At 35.2% G+C, this 19765-nt stretch overlaps 1 protein-coding gene across 3 annotated transcripts in view; it reads right to left on the reverse strand.

The window, feature by feature from the left end:
* Positions 1 to 285: 285 nt before the first annotated feature.
* Positions 286 to 19765, reverse strand: part of LOC150110248 (uncharacterized) — a 416889-nt gene continuing 397409 nt past the window's right edge. For all 3 annotated transcript variants that reach the window (XM_090398551.1, XM_090398541.1, XM_090398530.1), the window contains exons 16-17: positions 10183 to 10286; positions 286 to 914 (exon numbers count right to left, since the gene is read on the reverse strand). In XM_090398551.1, coding sequence (XP_090254677.1) covers positions 819 to 914; positions 10183 to 10286 — 200 coding nt within the window. In that variant the 3' untranslated portion in view covers positions 286 to 818. The remainder of the gene's footprint in view (positions 915 to 10182; positions 10287 to 19765) is intronic.

Here is a 19765-nt window from a genome sequence, read left to right on the forward strand (position 1 = left end):
ACACACACACACACACACACACACACACACACACACACACACACACACACACACACACACACACACACACACACAATTAAACGCCAGCACAGAGAATTCCAAACTGAACATTTAGGAATTCTCTGTGCTGACGTTACTGTATGTTTTATTTTCGGATACTCCATAAGGATGTAAAAATGTACATATATTCTGTTCCACTGTATTATACTTTCCATAAGAACTGTATTATCTAATTTTTCTAATAATCTAGATTTACTTCAAGATAATTAACCATACAAAGTAAATGGACACAAAAAAAAAAAAAAAAAAAAGAAAAGAAAAAAAGCATTACAAGATTGTCATCCTGTACAGAAAAAAAAATATTATCACAAAGAATGAGCAATGCTATTAATAGCAACAGCAAATGATATGGGAGCAAAGCATCCAGTAAAATATGAGATGTGCAACAATTTTCTTTGCAACAGATCGTTGGAGTTAAAACTATTCTGCATTTCATGAAAACACCATGTATAAACATTGTCAAAATGTAAAGTAGTCAATATGGTTAACAGTTTGTCAAAAACGACTAGTAAGAAGGAAAGTTTATTTGAATGTACAGTTGATGCCATTTTCTTCAGAAGTGCTACCCATGTGAAAATGGGTATAATTGGTCCTTGAATGAATGGCAGCAATAGAGAAGCACTTATTGGAATGTCTATTTTCATTCTGTGCACTGCTCCTTTACTATCTTCTGGACAGATGAGTATACTTCAACAACATTGCAATCCTTTCACAGGCTGATGAAAATGTCCTTTACAACTACACTTGCACTAACACCACTATCTCATCAACCGCATATACCTTTTTAATTCATCAATGGCACTTTGTAGACTATGCCTGTCTACACTAAGATGTTGCCTTAGCTGTAGCAACTCCTATAAACACAAATGAAATAGATTAATATATTACATAAGTCACATAATTTATAATCTCCTATAACAAACTTAGAATACCAATATAATTATGCTAGTATTACATAAAAAAAAGTCAGCAATTCTCATATGAAATGGAAGCTAACTAGATTATGGGGGAGGGGATGGGATGAATTACATGATAGTCACATAGTGCCACATTAATATCTAAGAAAATCTGTAGGCTGAATTCATCATTTTATGGGTAAAGATATATCTTAACCCAGTGGTTCCTAAAATTTTTTGGTTCATGACACCTTTGTATATCAGGATTTTTCCACTGTGCCCAAAGTCAGAACATAGGGTAAAAACTTGATTTCACGAAAAAATATAAAAACTCTAGTGCTTCGATTTTTACAGTAGGAACACACCTTAAAAACTTTGCATAAAGTGTATCTATGTTTCTTATGTTCAAATTTTGTATAAACACCAAAATAAGCCCAAAGGGAATTGACTTGCTCATTATTTAAAGGCAAAAGTACGATGTTGAAACCAAAAGTAATATCTAGGAGTCAGCAGTTTCTTTTGAAAAGTATTTACCAGTCCTGTAGCAGGTGACATTCAAGGTCAGTATTGAAAGGGTGTGGCATGCATCAATCGGCACGGAAAGTCTCGTAGGCCAAAATCGGATTAAGGACATCTAAGGAGAAGAATAGATTTGTCGGTGAATGTTCGAGAACTGCCAATCTTGTGATGTTGTCCGGGGTTCTCGTAACTATGCGCAAGACATGTATGGGGACATTTGGGGTCCAATACTTGAAAAAAAGTGCAGGGGCAATGAGAGATATAAGGCTTGGAGTTTTGTTAAGAAGGGCTTCCTATTTTCATCTTGCCTGATCTACCCACGAGAAGTCGAGGTGCCATAAGTCTGGAGGGGAAAGACAGAGTCCATCCACCTGAGGCAGTTTTCCAGTGCGAAGCCAAGGATAATCTGGAGGCCAATCTAAGGAGAAATCTTGCAGTGTGAATCCAAGCCTTGCCGTGCCATTCGAGTATGTGCATGCCCACCGTCATACGCAGTTTCCTCGCCAGTCGAATTCCAGACGCCGGAAGAACCTATCCAGTATCCCGCTAGCTGAAGCGACTCCTCATCGGTGCCCTGAAACTCTTGTAAAGGAAGGGAAAGAAGTAAAAACCCGGAACGGAGAAGAGACCCCTGAAGCACCGGAAGAAAATAACAAACAAGGAGGGAAGATGTATGCAAGACAGTCAGAGACCCACGTGAATCTGTAATGTTCATTTTCTTTATGTGTGTGATTTTAGATAATTCCCCTAAAGAACTGCTGAACTGATTAGTATTAAAAAACTAGCAATTTTTCTTATGTGCACGAGTCACCCATAGATCTGTCCTAAATCGTAAACAAGCCAAGCGTGAGTGTAGTAAATTTCCTTAAGATGAAATTGGGTTAATTTGAAATTCTTTTAATCTTTGTATGTGCTGAATTAATTTCTTGTTGAAATGTTTAACTTAGAAGGGATGAAAGTATGTCAGTACAATTGCCAATCATATAACTAAGTCTTTAAAGTTAAGAGTGAGAGCTTAGGAGTTATGTGATGTGTGTGTGGTGCATGCTAGAAGATTAATTACGGTTGCTATGTGCACCTAAATAGTTCCTTGTTATGTGTGAAGAATTTTTAGTAATTGTGAAGTGGAATGTACTAAATTGAGTTTAACTGAGAATATATATATGAAAGTACCTTGAATATCGTGCTTGAATACTTGTTTAGGAATAAGGATTTCTTTTGTGAATGAAGCTTTAATTACTTGCACTGTATATAATTCTTTGACCTGTTATTAAATGTTGATTGTTTTTTTATATACAATGTTTCTAGCTCAGTTTAATCTTTTGCAATGCACTGATCCTAAATAAAATCGAAACTGTAAGGAGGGAACCCAGAAGTTATTAATGATTTAAGAAGCTTAAATAGAAAATTTTTGGCTATGACTGCAAACTGTGGCTAAGTTATGATATGAGTAAATTCTTTGTTCAGTGAGGGCATTAATGATTTCTTGTGTAATAAGGGGAACTTCTGAGGCGCAGTCAAAATAATACAAATAAATATCTAGAGATCCCAGACATGGGGAGGAATACTTAAAGTAGAACAAAGATAGAATTAGAGATTGATATAAGCATATTGATAAAAGTGATTTACAAAGTATTGCAAACATTACAACAAACCACAACCATCAAAAAAATATTACAATAGGCCTACCTAACAGTTGCAGTGAGCAGTTAGGTTGGTTAAGTTAAAAAAATAAATGAAACACATATTTCAAATTCACAAACAATTCCCGTAAAAAGTATTAAATAAGTACATATTTTGAACAATCAAATCATTGAATAAATAAATCGTAATTAGTGGGGTGGGTGAGCTCGTTGTTCACTGCACATCTCAAATCTTGGAATTAAACATGTACACTTGTCAAAAACGACTAGTAAGAAGGAAAGTTTATTTGAATGTACAGTTGATGCCATTTTCTTCAGAAGTGCTACCCATGTGAAAATGGGTATAAATGGTCCTTGGAATGAATGGCAGCAAAAGAGAAGCACTTATTGGAACGTCTATTTTCATTCTGTGCACTGCACCTTTACTTTCTTCTGGACAGATGAGTATACTTCAACAACATTGCAATATGATGTGATATCAATATGATGATAGAAAGATATCCGTTAGATATCCTAGATATCCAGAGGTGATTCTAAAACAACATGGACTAAGTGTCATTTCAGTAAAAATATTGGAATATTTTGAAGCATCCCAGGATGCCACAGCACACAGTTTGGGAAACACTATCTTAACTTATATATTTTTATATAGGTTAAGATATAATTTGCATGTCAGTCATAATATGCAAATTATAATAATTACTAATTCACATCACAAAAACATTTGTATCTATTTTAAGAGTGCTATTATATAAACTTGTTCATTCACAACGCCCCCACCCTCTCTCTCTCTCTCTATATATATATGAATTTAGTTTATTTTGAAATACAGCAATCCCTCAATTAGTGCACCTAATGCATTCTAATTGAAAACGCACTAATTGAATATATTAACCTATGGGAAAAAGTATAATTCGTTCCTCAAATTTCTTTTTTGAACCTTAATTTTTTTATAAAAGAATTAAGGTATGTCTCAGGGCTTAGTTAAAGGAAAACCATGAAGCTGAAAGACAATAAAACATATTCAGAATATAAATTTTATTATTCTACTTCTTAACAAAGAATTGAGCTAATGTAGTTTGGCGGGCATTTTGTTTCATTTTTTTTTCATACAACCAACGGTATGGCCCTATTGCCTCTTCAACTTTTCTGCAAATTTTACTGCTTCTCTCTTCATCAGGGTCAGCCTCAAAGCAATGCTGCTTAAAAACTTCGACTGCACAAAAAATATTTTCAAATTGTTTCTGTGAAATCTCTTTTGACTGACTATAAGTGGTTAAATTTTCTTCATATTCTTCAGGATCTTCCTGCTGTGCATCTAAATTTAGCAGGTCGGAATCACTCAATTCTTCAGAATGAGATTTAATTAACTCTTGTAAATTAAATTTAATTTAATTATCATTGAAGGGGAGAAAGAAATGAAGGACGTACGAATTCGTCGCCAACATGCAAAATCACGTGCTTTATAGATAAAATTTCTCAACTGTTACACAAGCAAAATAGTTACCAACTATTTTGCTTGTTTAACAAAATAGTTGTTACACAAGCAAAATTTTTGTGATCAACTACAATGATCACAAAAGAGAAGTTCATTTTCCGATGTGTAATAATAAACAATTCATCCCAGAAGATGAATTGATTACTCTATTATCGGAATGGATTCTCCTTTTTGTGACATGCGCAGAAGTGTTGAAGGGTCTCGAATCTGTGGACGTACTACAGCAGACAACATAAATTTTGGCAGTAAAAATTTGGAACATAGTATACATGGAAGTAGTGTAGTATGCCATTAAAAATAACTTTGTAAAATGTTTTAAATCAGTAACTAAATTATTTCATTCTGGTGAGTGATTTTTTAAAATAGTTAGCCATAAAAAAATGTATAGATACAAAATTTTTAAAATCTGTAACATTTATTTTTAAGATGCATATAAGCGCACTAATCGAGGGATTACTGTAGTGATTTTTATGGGCACGCATCTTAAAGGATGATGGAAAATATTTTCACATATGAAAATATAGCAAATAAGAATGCATATCAGAATAATTAAATTTTATTAAATGTTTCTTTGCACACAATTTATCTGCCTTTGAAATAAATAATGTCCTGCTTAGGTAACCACTAAAACTACCACAACTATTCAGAATGTTTTTTGAGAGATGCGTATAGTCAATTTGTAGGAACCACAGAAGTAGTCTGCTATAGTGAATTTCCTTTATAATAGTATTATGCCTATGGGACTTTACTGGAAGCTTTTCCACTTGGTTATACTATAAATTAAAGATACCAAGAAATTATATACTTGGTTTAATCCTCTATCCAAGTGTAAGCAAACAAAGTTTGCACCTGAAGTATTTTCAGGACTGGGTCAACTCATATATAGAAACTAATGACTTCACATCACTTGCCTTAGTATCCCATAATGCAAAGCACAATGCATAATGTATAGCATTATACATGTCTGCAAGGATATGTGCTTTGCATTATAGGATACTAAAGCAAGTGATGTGAAGTCATTAGCTTCTATATGCAAGTTGCCCTATATATATATAAAAGATGCATGGGGAAAAAAAAAAAAGAAAAAGTTATTTTGTATGATCATTATCTCTGATTGATTATTTCTTGTATTTAGTAAGGTTTGCAGAATGTACAGCACATACCTTAATATACTCCAGAATCAACATCAGCAATATTTTTTAAATGTCAATCCCACTCTCCATGTAAGGCTATGAACTTATAGTTCTAAGGATAGGAGTTAGATAACATTGAAATATTTTCTATAGAAACATGCACTCTGCTACAGTGGAATTCATATCTAGAGTAGAGATGCTATCCCCCCCCCCCCCTCAGCTTACTAACTCAAAATATATATGTGTGCTACCTGGAATGCAGCAGTACTACTGTTGCTTTTTTTTTTGTTGCTTGCATTACAGAAGTGTTTGTTTATTTTTACTATAAAAGTAGTCTGAAAAAACAAGTTATGCATGAACCATTTTTATTTGCCTGCAAAGTTTTCATAATGCAAACCTGTTATATTTGTAGATAGCCATTTGAAATTTAACCCTGTGTGGTATTAATTATATTAGGTGGAAAATTCTTTAGTGAGAGATAAACAAAAAAATAACTTTTCTAAATAAAGTACTGATATCACTGGTTTAGCATTATCAAGAAAACATGATCTGTTGTATCATGCTGATCACATTTTCTTCATCATAGAAACTGAAAACTCACAGCTAGCTGTGAGTGTGTGTGTTGGCTAATTGTATCTCAAAATCAATCTACTGATGAGTGCTGAAATGGTTAACTAAGCCAATGCACATGACCTTCCACAATAGCGATGTGTTACCAGAAAGCACTGATGGTCATTTCTACATGCAACCCAAACCTATTTTCTTCTCTCTCTCTCTCTCTCTCTCTCTCTGTGTAGCATAATGCACAGTTTCAAAATTGGGATCGTGTAGACACAATCTTCATATTTAATTTAGTTATTAAATGAAGCACTTCTGCTATTCTCATGTTCTTTGCCCCTCATTTGGTTCCAAGAATTGTGTTTTAAGGTGACGATGAATAAAAAGGAAAACATGAAAATACATACATAGTGACCCTTCCCATAATGCATAGCATTATACATGTCTGCAAGGATATGTATTATGCTTTGCATTATAGGATACTAAGGCAAGTGATGTGAAGTCATTAGCTTCTATATACAAGTTGCCCCAGCCCTGAAAATAACTTCAGTGCAAACTTTGTTTGCTTACACTTGGATAAAGGATTAAACCAAGTACAGTTATACCCCAACTTACGCAAATCCGGAGTTATGCGGTTTCTTATATGTACGTATTCCTGTCACACCTCACCACTAGTCATATCTTTCCAGTGCTGGCCTCATTCGCCAGTGTCGCACATGCTGTGAACAAGTACTGACGTGTTTCGCGTGGTCTCCATTCATACACGATTTTTATGGTCTACAAACCTTGCGATTTTTTAATGTTATGTTCTTGATAAAAATTTTATCACATAAAAAATAATAATGTTGCCCAAAAGAAGCAAGTCCGATTCTTCTACAGCTAGCAAGAAAAGAGAAACATTCAAAGCATACTACACATGGTGTTCGTTTGCAAGTCTGAACGAAGCTATGAGGCAAAATGAGCAACTGTCTGTTAAAGAGTTTTGGAAACAGTTTAATGTTTTAGATGCTGTAAGGATTATAGAAGATTCTTGGGGTGTCTCCGATATCGGAGACACCCTTCAGTAGCGAAGAGTCTCTGATATCGGAGACTCTTCGCTACTGATGAGACCGAAACCTCAGATCCAGTTTTACCAGAAAAGCACATGACAATTGCAAAATTAACAGAAGTCTCAGCTTAATTAAGAACGGTTTACAGATTTTGGAGGACATAGATTCTAACAAGGAACGAATTGTAGCCACAAGGCAAGGAATAAAAAAATCACTGGCTTGCTATGAAGAAATTTTGTGTGACAAGAAAAAGACATTATGCCGTCAGACGAATCTATTAGATTTTATGAAGCCATCGACATCGAAATAACTTTCTTTTTTTTTATGTACGAAAAACTACAATTATGATTATATTTCTTAAAAAATATAGGTGTTTTTATAAACCTTTTTTCCCAATTGTATGTTTGTATATATAAATTACATGCAAAATTATACCACGAGTTACACGAATTCAACTTACGCGCTTTTCGTTGGTCCCACCTACTGCGTAACTTCGGGGTATCACTGTATATAATTTCTTGGTATCTTTAATTTATAGTATAACCAAGTGGAAAAACTTCCAACAACTATTTATAATCTCCATTTCCATTTGCAGTGTTCTTTCCTCCATTTCTATTCTAATCTTTTTCAACAGCCTCCAGCACATTTTGAACCTTCCTGATATTTATCTTCTATATTCTACAAAATTGAATATTATGTTGAAGAGAAGTATATAAGAAAGTTTAAAAATAACCAAAGTTGAGATGCTTCCAAGCATAAACCAGGTATGAGAGATTATTCCTGGACTCTACCTCAGCCTCGAGAAACTTTCCAAACCTCAACAAATTTGGGTGCATGAAACTACCTCAAATTTGGGAAGTACTCACCATGGGAAGCACTCACAGATGTTCATCATAACAGCCAAGACCACCCATTAGTCCATTTAAGACTCTAGTTCCAACTTTAGTTGCCTTTCTTTGGCTTCATTTATCCAGTGTTAGTGCCGACATGCACATATCATTGTTCTGTGATAAATGCAATATAACATTGCTGAAATATCGGAAGTAATAATTAAAGTTATTATAATTAATATTCAGTTCAAGACCCAGTGTCTGTGTTATTGCACATGCTATCACCACTATTTAAGATTTCTACTATAGGTGGATTTAATCCATTGGCAATACTCTCCACCCTGCCTATTCTGTTCCTGCTTCCTGGATATACTAATACCAGTCACATTCTATTCCTGTAAGGATATCCTCTTCTATCAACCAGGTCTCCCTAATGCCTATAACTTTTGTGCATTTTATACTTACCATTTCAAAGAATTCATTACCTTTATTCCTGATGCTCTGGGTATTAGTGTAAATGCATGAGAGCCATCCACCAGTTACCATGACATTTGATTATGTTGTAACATCATGGTACTAATGGTTCTTTTTCATTTATTTTATGAGAAAGGATTGACAGTTTGCAATGTTAAATCACTGAAGTTAAATTACCAGAAAATTTTCTTGCAAATGAGGTATCCTTTCAAAAGATACTTAGATATTGGTTCTCAATAAAATATTTGAGCCACTATTTATTTAACTAGTTGATGCCTATTATTGGCTTTTTTATTTTATTTTAGTTTGTTTTGATTACACTGCCTAGATGAATTTTGTTTAGGACTGGACACAGGGATTCTACAATGAAGTCACACCTATTATTGATACTATATTAAAATAGCAGGTATACTATGTTAATCACCAAAGTTGCACAATATTTTTCAGCTGAAGTCAAGCTATGCAGAGCCAACCACCATACAGAAGATGCAGTCATTCATTTCAAAAACAATAAGAATGATTTACTGCAAAATGATCAGAATATTTTGGCCTCAGTGCTATAGAAGGTAAAAGCCTCTTTACCAATAAAAGGCTGGGATTTTTGAATTCTACTTGGCATAGATGTTTGCACAATCAACTCTCACTATAAGAAATTTTCAGGAAAAGTTTGTGATAGTGGACAGTTTGTTATGCATTTTCTTTAGAATAGAATTTTACCTATGAGGCTTCTGAGACTTCTGGTAGTTTATTACAGCAAGCTACTAATAATGGTGTTTGCTAGAATGAGACTGTAAAACACTTTTCAATTACAAATTTATGTCTGATGTTACCAAAAATTTTTGTAGTGTTGAGTCCTGGTGTTGCATTTAGTGACACCACTACCTTACTTAATGGTGGCTTGAAGGACAAAAACTATTCTTCCAATTATTATTATTATTTCCCAAAACCTCATGGAGTCAAAGACTCATCTGGGAGGTCCTTTTATGACACACACATCTCATCATACAGTGTCTTAAACACACTCAAACTCTTTGCAGTCACCACACTCTCAGACAAGGCATTCCAATCATTCACAACTCTGCATGAAAAAAACCTGCTTCTCACTCCCCTACTCACACCCTCTTTATACAGTTTCCAGGGATGACCTCTGGTTCTCCTCTGATCTCCCACTATTCTCTGTAGAACTTCTCCACCATTGATCTTATAACAACCCCTTACCAACTTGTAGGTCTCTATCATATCTCCCCTCTTCCTTCTCTCCACCAGACTCTGAAAATTACATCTTCTCAATCTTTCCTCATACTCAACATTCCAGAGGTTCTCTAATTTGTCTCACCTTGCACAGCAGTAGATATAATTTTTCCACATTACTTGATATGTAATCTATATTGTTGTATATTCACATTAATCCCTCATTTGTATCCTTAATTAACAAATTTTACAAAATAAATTACATATGTTGGATGAGAATATAAGATATCTGCTCCCTCTATAAGACTGAAGTAGCAAATCAGATACTTACTGACATTCGTTGTCCAAGGCACTCAGCTTCTGCATTCAAATGTTGATTGTTCTCTCGCAAATGCTGACATCTATCTATTAGAAATTCTTGCTCTGAACTTTGTTCTGTAAAATAAATGAGAAAGTAGAATACTTGTCTTATTACATTAAATAAATTAAGTGAAACATTGTAACTTATATTAAATTACTAAAATACTTCTATCAATAATTTTTACAACACTGCTTACAGTACATTTTAGCACAACAGGGAAATGATTTCAAGGAAATACCCAGTTAACTTGCATCAAAATAATTCAATATATCTTGTAACCCAAACCAGATCTCTTTCCACGCAAAATTAACAGTTTGTTTTTCAGCTCATATATATTTCAAAAATCAGAAGAGGAATTTGAGTTTTATTTAAAGTGGCAATTTTGATGTGTTTATGTTGTAAATAGGTTTTTTTTTGTATTTTTTACCCTATATATTATACCTAACAAATGCTTGTTTTGTCAAGTTTCACTTATTTTTCCATAATGGCAAACATGCATATCATTTTATCTTCAAAGAGAGAGAGAGACAGAGTTTAAGCATACCTCATAGTAACCAACTAATCATGACAGAGTAACTTAAAATAGGTACTCAGCAGAGAGCAATAATTAACTTATTTCATATCAACTAATGGAATATGTAGAAAATTGGAAAGCTGAGAAATTATGTTTTTTTTTGTTTTTTTTTTTTAGTCCAAAAAAATTAATTTCTTTATATTGATTCTAAAATATGCAACCTATATACTTTTTGATTGTTTTCTAAGTTGGCTACCATGACATAAGACTTTGCCAGTCCTGTCTGTCTGCAATATTTTGGAACCAATTAAATGAGAAAGCCCACTTATTTTAATTGAGTGATTTTATTTCCCATAAGTGATTCAAGACATGAATTTTCAATGTTAAAACTGAAAAAATTGTAACAATGATCATGTTCAATAATAAATAAAGAAATAAACTGTTATGATAGAATATTCTGATAAAATACAGAAGATTCTCTCTTTATGCCTCAGACTGACAAACACACTAATAAATAAGTATATAAATAGGTTTTTTTATTATTTTTTGTCATACCCATAATACATTAGTAACATAGGTGGAGCTGTAGTCTCACACCAAACAAAATTCATCTTCCACCTAAATGTTAATAAGTGCCTCCAAGCACAATTGGTAAAATGATGGTACGCTGTGCCCTTTGACCAGAAAAGACCTAAGTTTGATTCTTGTCATGATGGGAGGAATCTTTATATGGGTTTTTTTCAATTGAAGGTGAGTTAGCCGATCTCATACAGAGATAGCAGGATTTTTTCTTCTGGAAATTGGGGGTTTTCATCCCACATGCACACAAATCGGCCTTCATAACACACACAATTTATTATTATTATTATTATTTTGACACCTCCAGGGAGTCCAAAGACTCATCGAGGGAGAGTGTGCCGACAGCATCGAACGAGTGGTCCCCTTCCAACTACTAACCGCGCTCAAACTTACTTAACTGAGCCATTAGTAGCAGAGGCTCTACCAATCGACCAACCTTGTAGGGCAGTAGATGGCATTGGTGTACACACTGGAGACGAGATCTGTACAGCAGGTACCTCTCCCTCAAGTCATTGGCCTCCATGGAGGTGTCACAAAATAATAATAATATTTGCTTCAACATTGGTAGTTATGCAGGATAATAACAAGCCACAGCATTAATAAAAACATGCAACTATGATATATTAAGTAACTGTAGTACTTCACTAAGGCTGACACCTGACCAGTGAGCTATTTGTGTGACTGGTGATCCAGCACAAAATCTTTCAAGCATTATGCATAACATCCCTGGAAGTTACGAAAGGAAACTGTGAGTAAGAGGGTAAGGAGTGGTTTCTTTGTGTGGAGGGTGGTTGAACAGTGGAATGCATTGCCTGATGGAGTGGTGGGAGCGAGAACGGTCAATGAGTTTAAGGAGTGGTATGATAGACTTTGTGTTTCTTAGGGGGGACCTCCCCTCGATGAGTCTTGACAGACTTTATGTTCTTAGGAAGGACCTCCCACGATGAGTCTTTTGACTCCATGGAGGCCTGAATAATAATAATAATAACAACAATAATAATAGCCTACATACTTTTAACTGATATTTTTTTTATTTATTTATTTATAATCAATTCCACAAATGAGAGGTTATAAAACTTACATCAGTGCATGCATGGGTATTCTACTGTTCTGATTATTGGCAGATTATTTTAATAAAGTATGTGTTCAGCTAGGCCATAAAATGCAGCTTAAATGTATGAATTCTTTTTATATATTTTAAAAAGAAATACACGTGTTGTGCTGAAGTATCTTCAGTCCTGAAGATACTTCAGGTGCAAACTTTGTTTGCCTACACTGGGTAAAGGATTAAACTAAATTTATTATTATTATTGTTATGATGTAACACCTCCAGGGAGTCCAAAGACTCATCGAGGAAGGGCACCTACTCTACAACTCTCTGTCTCTACCAATCCACCAACCATAACTCATCTACACCAACGCCAACTACCGGCAACCACCACGACTAGTATTTTCATTATTATCACAGACAATCACAAACATCCATACCCACGGCGGGATTCAAACCTGCAGCCTTTTGGCTTGGCTGGAGAGCGGATACGCTAACCACTTGGCGAACCAGGCCAGCTATTATTATAGTCTAACCAAGTGGAAAATAAACTTCCAACATTAATAAGGAATTTTCTACTGTCCAACCTGTTTGTAAACCAATTAAATGCAATTAAAATGATAAAGCACAAGGATATTAGATGCACAATATGCATCTATACCACCACATTGAAATGCTTACTGTTTTACAAATGTTAAGAATTTGAATTTGAAAGCAATAAAAATTGTTTTCAAATATGTGTGTGTGTGTGTGGGGGGGGGGTGAATGAAGGGGATGATCTGCCTGTAAAGAATATGAAGTTTTACTATGACACGGTAGCTGTTTCCATAATTTTTTAATAATGTATGAAAGAAAGGATTTTTTATAATTTAAAGGATGGGAGAACAGAAATAACTGTATAAATAAGAATAGTGTGAATCAGTGATTTTCAACCTTTTTTATAATATGGCATATCTAGACTAATTATTAAAATTCTGCGGCACACTAAAAATATATTCTTTTAATTTTTTGACGATCTGGCAAAAAAAATAGGCATAATTTTGATTGATTTATATATAGAAGATATTAATAATAGTAATTACTTATTCTTTTTGGGAGCTTCAAGGGAATAAATGCGCAAATTACGACATTATTTCTTTCAATTAATTTGTTTTCACAAATCTCGCGGCACAACTGAAGATCTCTCATGGCACACCAATGTGTCGCGGCACACCGGTTGAAAATCACTGGTGTAAATGATCTAAATATGGTAAAAGATATTAATTGTCTGTAAAAATATAAAAACAAAGGAAACATCTATTGAATCTGATAAAATCTGCCTGAGGGTATTGGGCTCAGATGAATTCTGAATCCTAAGTCTATGCCTCTGACAGAGAACACACACTGTGATGGCTAGAACCTGTTCACCAACAAGCCATCAGAATTGGAGTGGTGCATTTTGAATGTAACCAGTTTCTAGTCTGAATGAGTGATGGAGAGTTGGGATCACAAAACTCACACATAGGTGTGTTATCACCATTCAATAGGAAGGAGTGTGTGAGATGACTATGACCTATGTGGAGCCAAGCAAGTACAACTTCCTCTTTTCAAACCCTGCACAGACTAGATTGCCATAATTTAATTCCAGGCTTAATTTGGTAGACCTTATTATTAGTCTCTATATTCAAAGATGACTGTCACTGGGATAGACATGAATGTCTCATAATTTGCCTGTAATCAGTGTATAGTACTGGCTTGTTTGAAAAATGAGCTGACTTTGATGCAGTATCTGCAGCAACATTTCACTTGATCTAAGTAGAGCTTCCATATTTGAAGGAAGAGGTGTTGGATTTGAGAAAGCACATGATGTTTTTGTATCTCTACACTTTTTTTACTGCCTGAAGAGAACTTTGTGAATCTAAATATATTATGTACTTTTAGTAGTGATGCAGTCGGATGTATTTTAGTGCAAGTAGGTACAAAAAGTGGTACACTTCTGCTGTCTCTAGAAAGATGGCAGAAGATCCTCTGATTTTGAGTCATCAATGTAAATGAACACAAAAATCAGAGTATTCAATTCTATGAGCTTCAAAGAGCTGCTCGCAGATAGGAAGAGTGGAAAATTTTGGTAGTTTGTGAAGGAAAAGCTACATGATATGACTGTCATGGTGGAAGTGTGTTTAGTGGTGTCATGGCTATGTTGTCTATTGCAACCTTCAGAGCTTGTAGGAGAGCTTTTCCTCACAAATCAAAGGATTTTATGGCAGCCTATTGGATGTTGTACAAATTCTCCCATTGTGGACAAAAAACAGTTGGCTGTGTGGAGTGGTCTGACAGGGATTTTATTTTCATTGCATATAACAAAAATAGCTGTTGTTGTTGTTGAAGTGATAAAGGTGGTTCATTTGCCTCAACATACAAATTAGGAATCAGTGACATTCAAAATGCACCAGTTGCAATTCCGATGGCTTTGCTGGTGAACAGATTCTAGCCATTGCAGTGTACTCTCCCTCTGACAGAAGCATTGACTTAGGACCCACAAACAAATTTTGATCTTATCAATACTCTGTACAAACAAAGCAAAGAACATCTATCAGCACTCCGAAGAATGGAAGATAGGGGGGTACACAGAATGTTTATTGCTTTATAGCACTTGTCTTGTAACTGACATATATGAGGCAGGAAACAGTTTGCAGTCAAATATGAATCCCAAGAACTTGGCTTCTGGTTCAACTGTGTGAGCTGCAACTGGAATTAATACTTGCCTTAGTCAGAGTTCTCGGTCAGGATGAAGACCACATCAGCAGCAAAAGTGCACACAAAACCGTCTTATGCTGTGAAAATCTTGAACTCATGTGCAAGCACTTATTTTGAGAGAGAGATTATCAGTGGCTTGTTGCAGCTGTCTTTCCATTACTCATATTACAGGAATGGCAGAAGATGGTGAAGTCACATGCATAGAGGGGGACATTACTTACTGTTGGAGGAAGTTGTTCTGTTATTAAGTTAACCTTGATTACACAAATCGTGACACTTAAAAACTGGGCCTTGTGGGACTCGCTCCTCCTGATTTTACGGTTAGGAGAGAGTGTTTCCCACTTTGATTGGAAGAATCAGTTAGATAAGAAGTTCCTGATAAAAAAGAGGTAGATTCCCTCTAAGACCAAATTTATGTAGATCATTCAGTATTCCAAATCTTCAAGCAGAGTCGTATACTTTTTTCAATATCAAAGAAAACTGATATTAGATGTTTGCATTTTAGGAAGGCATTTTTAACAAATGCCTCCAGCCAGATTGTGTTCTAAAAAAAAAAAAAAAAAAGTCCCCCCCTCCTCCTAGAACCAAAAAAGACAAGAGTAATTGTCTTTTTTGGTTCTAGGACCAAAAAGTCCTAGAACCTTTTCTAGGTTCTAGGACTTTCTGAACCTAGTCCTAGAACCTAGGACTAGGTTCAAAACAAAATTAACCAATTTTTTTTCCAGAATCTTGCACAAGCAGCTGGTAGAAGCAATTGGATAGTACAGCAATACCTCGATTAGTGTGCCTAATGCATTCTTTAAAACAGGCACATTAATCGAAAATGCACTCATCGAATATAATAACCTATGGGAAAATGTATAATTTGTTCCTCAGATTTTTTTTTTGACCCTTAATTTTTTTTATAAAAGAATTAGGATATGTCTCAGAGCCTAGTTAAAGGAAAACCATGAAGCTGAAAGACAATAAAACATATTCAGAATATAAATTTATTATTCTGCTTCTTAACAATGAATTGAGCTAACGTAGTTTGGCGGGCATTCTGTTTCTTTTTTTCATACAACGGACGGTATGGTGGCCCTAGTGACTCTTCTGCCCTGGTTCTCTCTTCACCAGGGTCAGTTTCTAAGCACTGCTGCTTAAAAACTTCGATTGTACAAAAACTATTTTCAAATTGTTTCTGTGAAACCTCTAAAATTTGAAGAGCCTCTAAAATCATTTGCACAATGTGGGAGAATGTGCTTCCAAACGGCTCGCATATCGCTAGCAGTAATTTCATTCGCATTTGCAACTTTATAACCAGGCTGAGATTTCTCTGATTTGGCTAGAAAAGTCTTGGAAGGCATTCGCTTCCAAAAAAAGGCCGGTTTCATCAACATTAAATATATACATGTTGATCACAATAGTCTCCTTCGTACACAATTTTCTTCAAAATCTCTGGATATCTCCGTATCTGCACTTGTAGCTTCTCCAGTGATTAAAACATTATATAGGCTATTTCTTTTTTTGAAACACTCAAATCACCCAGCACTAACGTGGAATTCTTCTTCTTCTTCTTTTCCATCATTGATAGTCCTTTCTTTCCAGGTTACAAAGAGTCAATGCTTTTGATTTAATAAGGCCAGTGTTTAGCAGGATCCGTTTTTGGTTACAATCTTTGATTCATGTAAAAAGAAGTATCTCTAATTCAATCATTATAATACTTTGATTTCGAGTGCATGCATGATGAACTTGAAGCAGCCTGACCTTTCTCATTGTATTCAGCACTTGCCTTGTTCATTTTTCTTTATTATCTCAAGTGTTTCTTCCAATGAGATTATTTTTCGAATCATTTTCACACTTCTATTTTTTGCTCACTAATTCTTTTACTCATGATTAAAGATTAGGAAAATAATTTAAAATAAAAAAGTCATCATCATCATCATCAAATTCCTGCCATGTACCCTCAAGGGGTGTACAGGATATGACAGTACTACATGAAAAATTTACATCATTACTAACTCTATTTCCAATTTTCCTCCAAATCAGTCTGTTACTTGTCAAGACTCCAACATTATCAGATCTTATATTTCTATCGTCTAAGGCACTTTGTACAGTATCAATCCACCTATATCTTGATCTTCCTCTGGGTTGTTTTCCTTCCAACCTGGCAGAGAACACTTGTTTCGCTAATCTTTCCTCGCCCATTCTGTTTAAGTGACCATACCACCTGAGATTAGCTCTGCTAACGCATTCCTGGATGCTGACAACATAAAGTTCTTTCCTAATATCCTTGTTTTTAATATGATATTGCCATTGATGTCATCTGTTCATGCATCTAATCTTTCTCAGGACTCTCATATCTGCGGTCTCTAGTCTTTGGTCAAGTGTTTTACTTCTGATCCAGCTCTCAGATCTATACGTTAAAACTGGTTTGAACACTGTCTTGTATACAGCTAATTTAGTGTTCCAACTAATTTCTCTCTTATTCCATATGAATTTATTCAATTGACTTTCTACCATACCAGCTTTGTTGATTCTGTTGTCTATTTCTATATTTAATTTGCCATCTTCACTAAAAATCGTGCCTAAGTGGGTGAAATGTTTTACTTGTTCCACAGGTTCTCCATTCACAACACAGTTGACATTTTCAGTGATTCTGCCTATTTTAATTGTCTTTGTCTTTTTATTGCTGACCTTCATACCATATCTATTACAATAGTTATTCAATTTAGTCAGAGAATCTTGCAGACTTGTAGCGGATTTATTTAGAAGTATAACATCATCCACATAAAGCAAAGAGCTGACATTAACGTCTCCAATTTTGATATCATGTTTAATACCACTTTCCTTCATAATGTGATCCATATAGATAATGAATAACAGAGGGGATAATGTACATCCTTGTCTCACTCCAGATTTAACATTAAACCATCTTCCTGTACTTCCTTCAATTCTAACTGCTGACTTACAACTCAAATAAAGACTAAGTATTGCTTGATATAATGCCCCATTGACACCATATAACTGTAGCATATTGAATAGCTTCTCTCTTGGCACCTTGTCATATGCCTTTTCCAAAACGAAAAAACTTAAATACAGATCTTTGTTATATTCTCATGATTTCTCCACTATTTATCGTAAAGTGAAGATCTGATCCTGACAGCCTGTATTTGTCCTGAATCCACCTTGTTCTTCACCAAGCTTTTCTTCCACAATTCTTCTCAACCATTTCTCAAGTATACTCATATATCTTACCAGGAACACTCAATAGGGAAATACCTCTGTAATTCTCACATTCAGTTTTATTTCCCTTTTTATATATGGGTACTATGACAGCTCTACTCCAATCATCGGAAATTCGTCCCTCTGTCCAGGCATTCTGAACCATGCAGTGCAGCCACTGTAAGACTTTTATACCACCATACTTCAGCATTTCTGGTCGAATATCATCTACTCTTGCTGCCTTTCCACATTTCAAGTCTTTGATGGCTTTTTCTACTTCAAGTATGGATATGTATTTCTGACTGTATGCCTATAATAAAATTAGTTTAATCCTTTATCCAAGTGTGAGCAAGCAAAGTTTGCGCCTGAAGTATCTTCAGGACTAGGGTAAGGTGATACACACCAGGGCAACTCGTTGTAAAGGTGGAGAAAGCTACCAACACTCCTATCTCAGTATCTCCTATAATGCAAAACACATCTCCTTGCGGATATGTCTAATGTTATGCATTAAAGGAAGGGCCACTACCCTTCCTTTAATGCATAAAGGAAGGGTAGTGGCCTTCCTTTATGCATCAACCTTTCGCATGCTGTGTTCCCCTGAGTTCCTCTGTTTCCCTGTCTTGAACACTTGTTTTCTCATTCTCCACACTCATGCTACCCACATGTCCATTCATAAGCACTATTTCAATCCCTCTTTCAACACCCTTCTGCTCTTCCATATCCCTTCTTACTTGCTCAGATCCATTCTCTGTACTCATTACTCTCCCTTCTACCAACAGTCTTTCCAGATGACTCACTTCAAAAACCATTCACATGCTATCCATCATTCTTATATAGTTCATCTTTCAAACAACTCATCCCACACATTCATAAACTGCACTCCTTTCTCTCCATGCTTTGCTAACATTCATAATCATACTCATGATGCATCAGCCAACTACACTTCCTGTCTACCAACACTCACTCACTCATCTCTCTTATTCAACCTATCCACATGAACATCTGCAACATCTTCCCATGTATACACATTACACTCACAGCACTGTACCATTTCTTGAAAAATCCATGCCATTCACTTTGTGTTTTGCACCAATCTAAGCAATGATTTCTCTTTGTCCCCCATTTTGTTCCAGGGCACTAACAGGCAACAAAGAATTTAAAATAATACTTGTAGATAAACTTATGCATTGGTAATACATAACTGTCATATTTTAGGAAAAGACAATGAAAAATGAGCATCTCTTATCTGCTCCACCAAAGACCAGCCACTTCATTTAGACCTACCTGGAGTATACCAGGTCTCTTGTAGTTGTAAACTGTCCTACTATAGGCAAACAGGCAGGACAGCTAATATCAGGATATCTGAACATAAGGATTATATCTGGTTCCACCAATACAGCCACTCAGGACTTGTTGACCATGCTTTGGACAGCCACCACAAAATACGCTGGAAGAAAACCACTTTACTGCAT

This window comes from Typopeltis vanoorti, chromosome 1 (genome assembly GCF_054136105.1).
Source record: "Typopeltis vanoorti isolate ZY-2024b chromosome 1, IOZ_Tvanoo_1.0, whole genome shotgun sequence".
In the NCBI taxonomy this organism is placed as follows: Eukaryota; Metazoa; Arthropoda; class Arachnida; order Uropygi; family Thelyphonidae; genus Typopeltis; species Typopeltis vanoorti.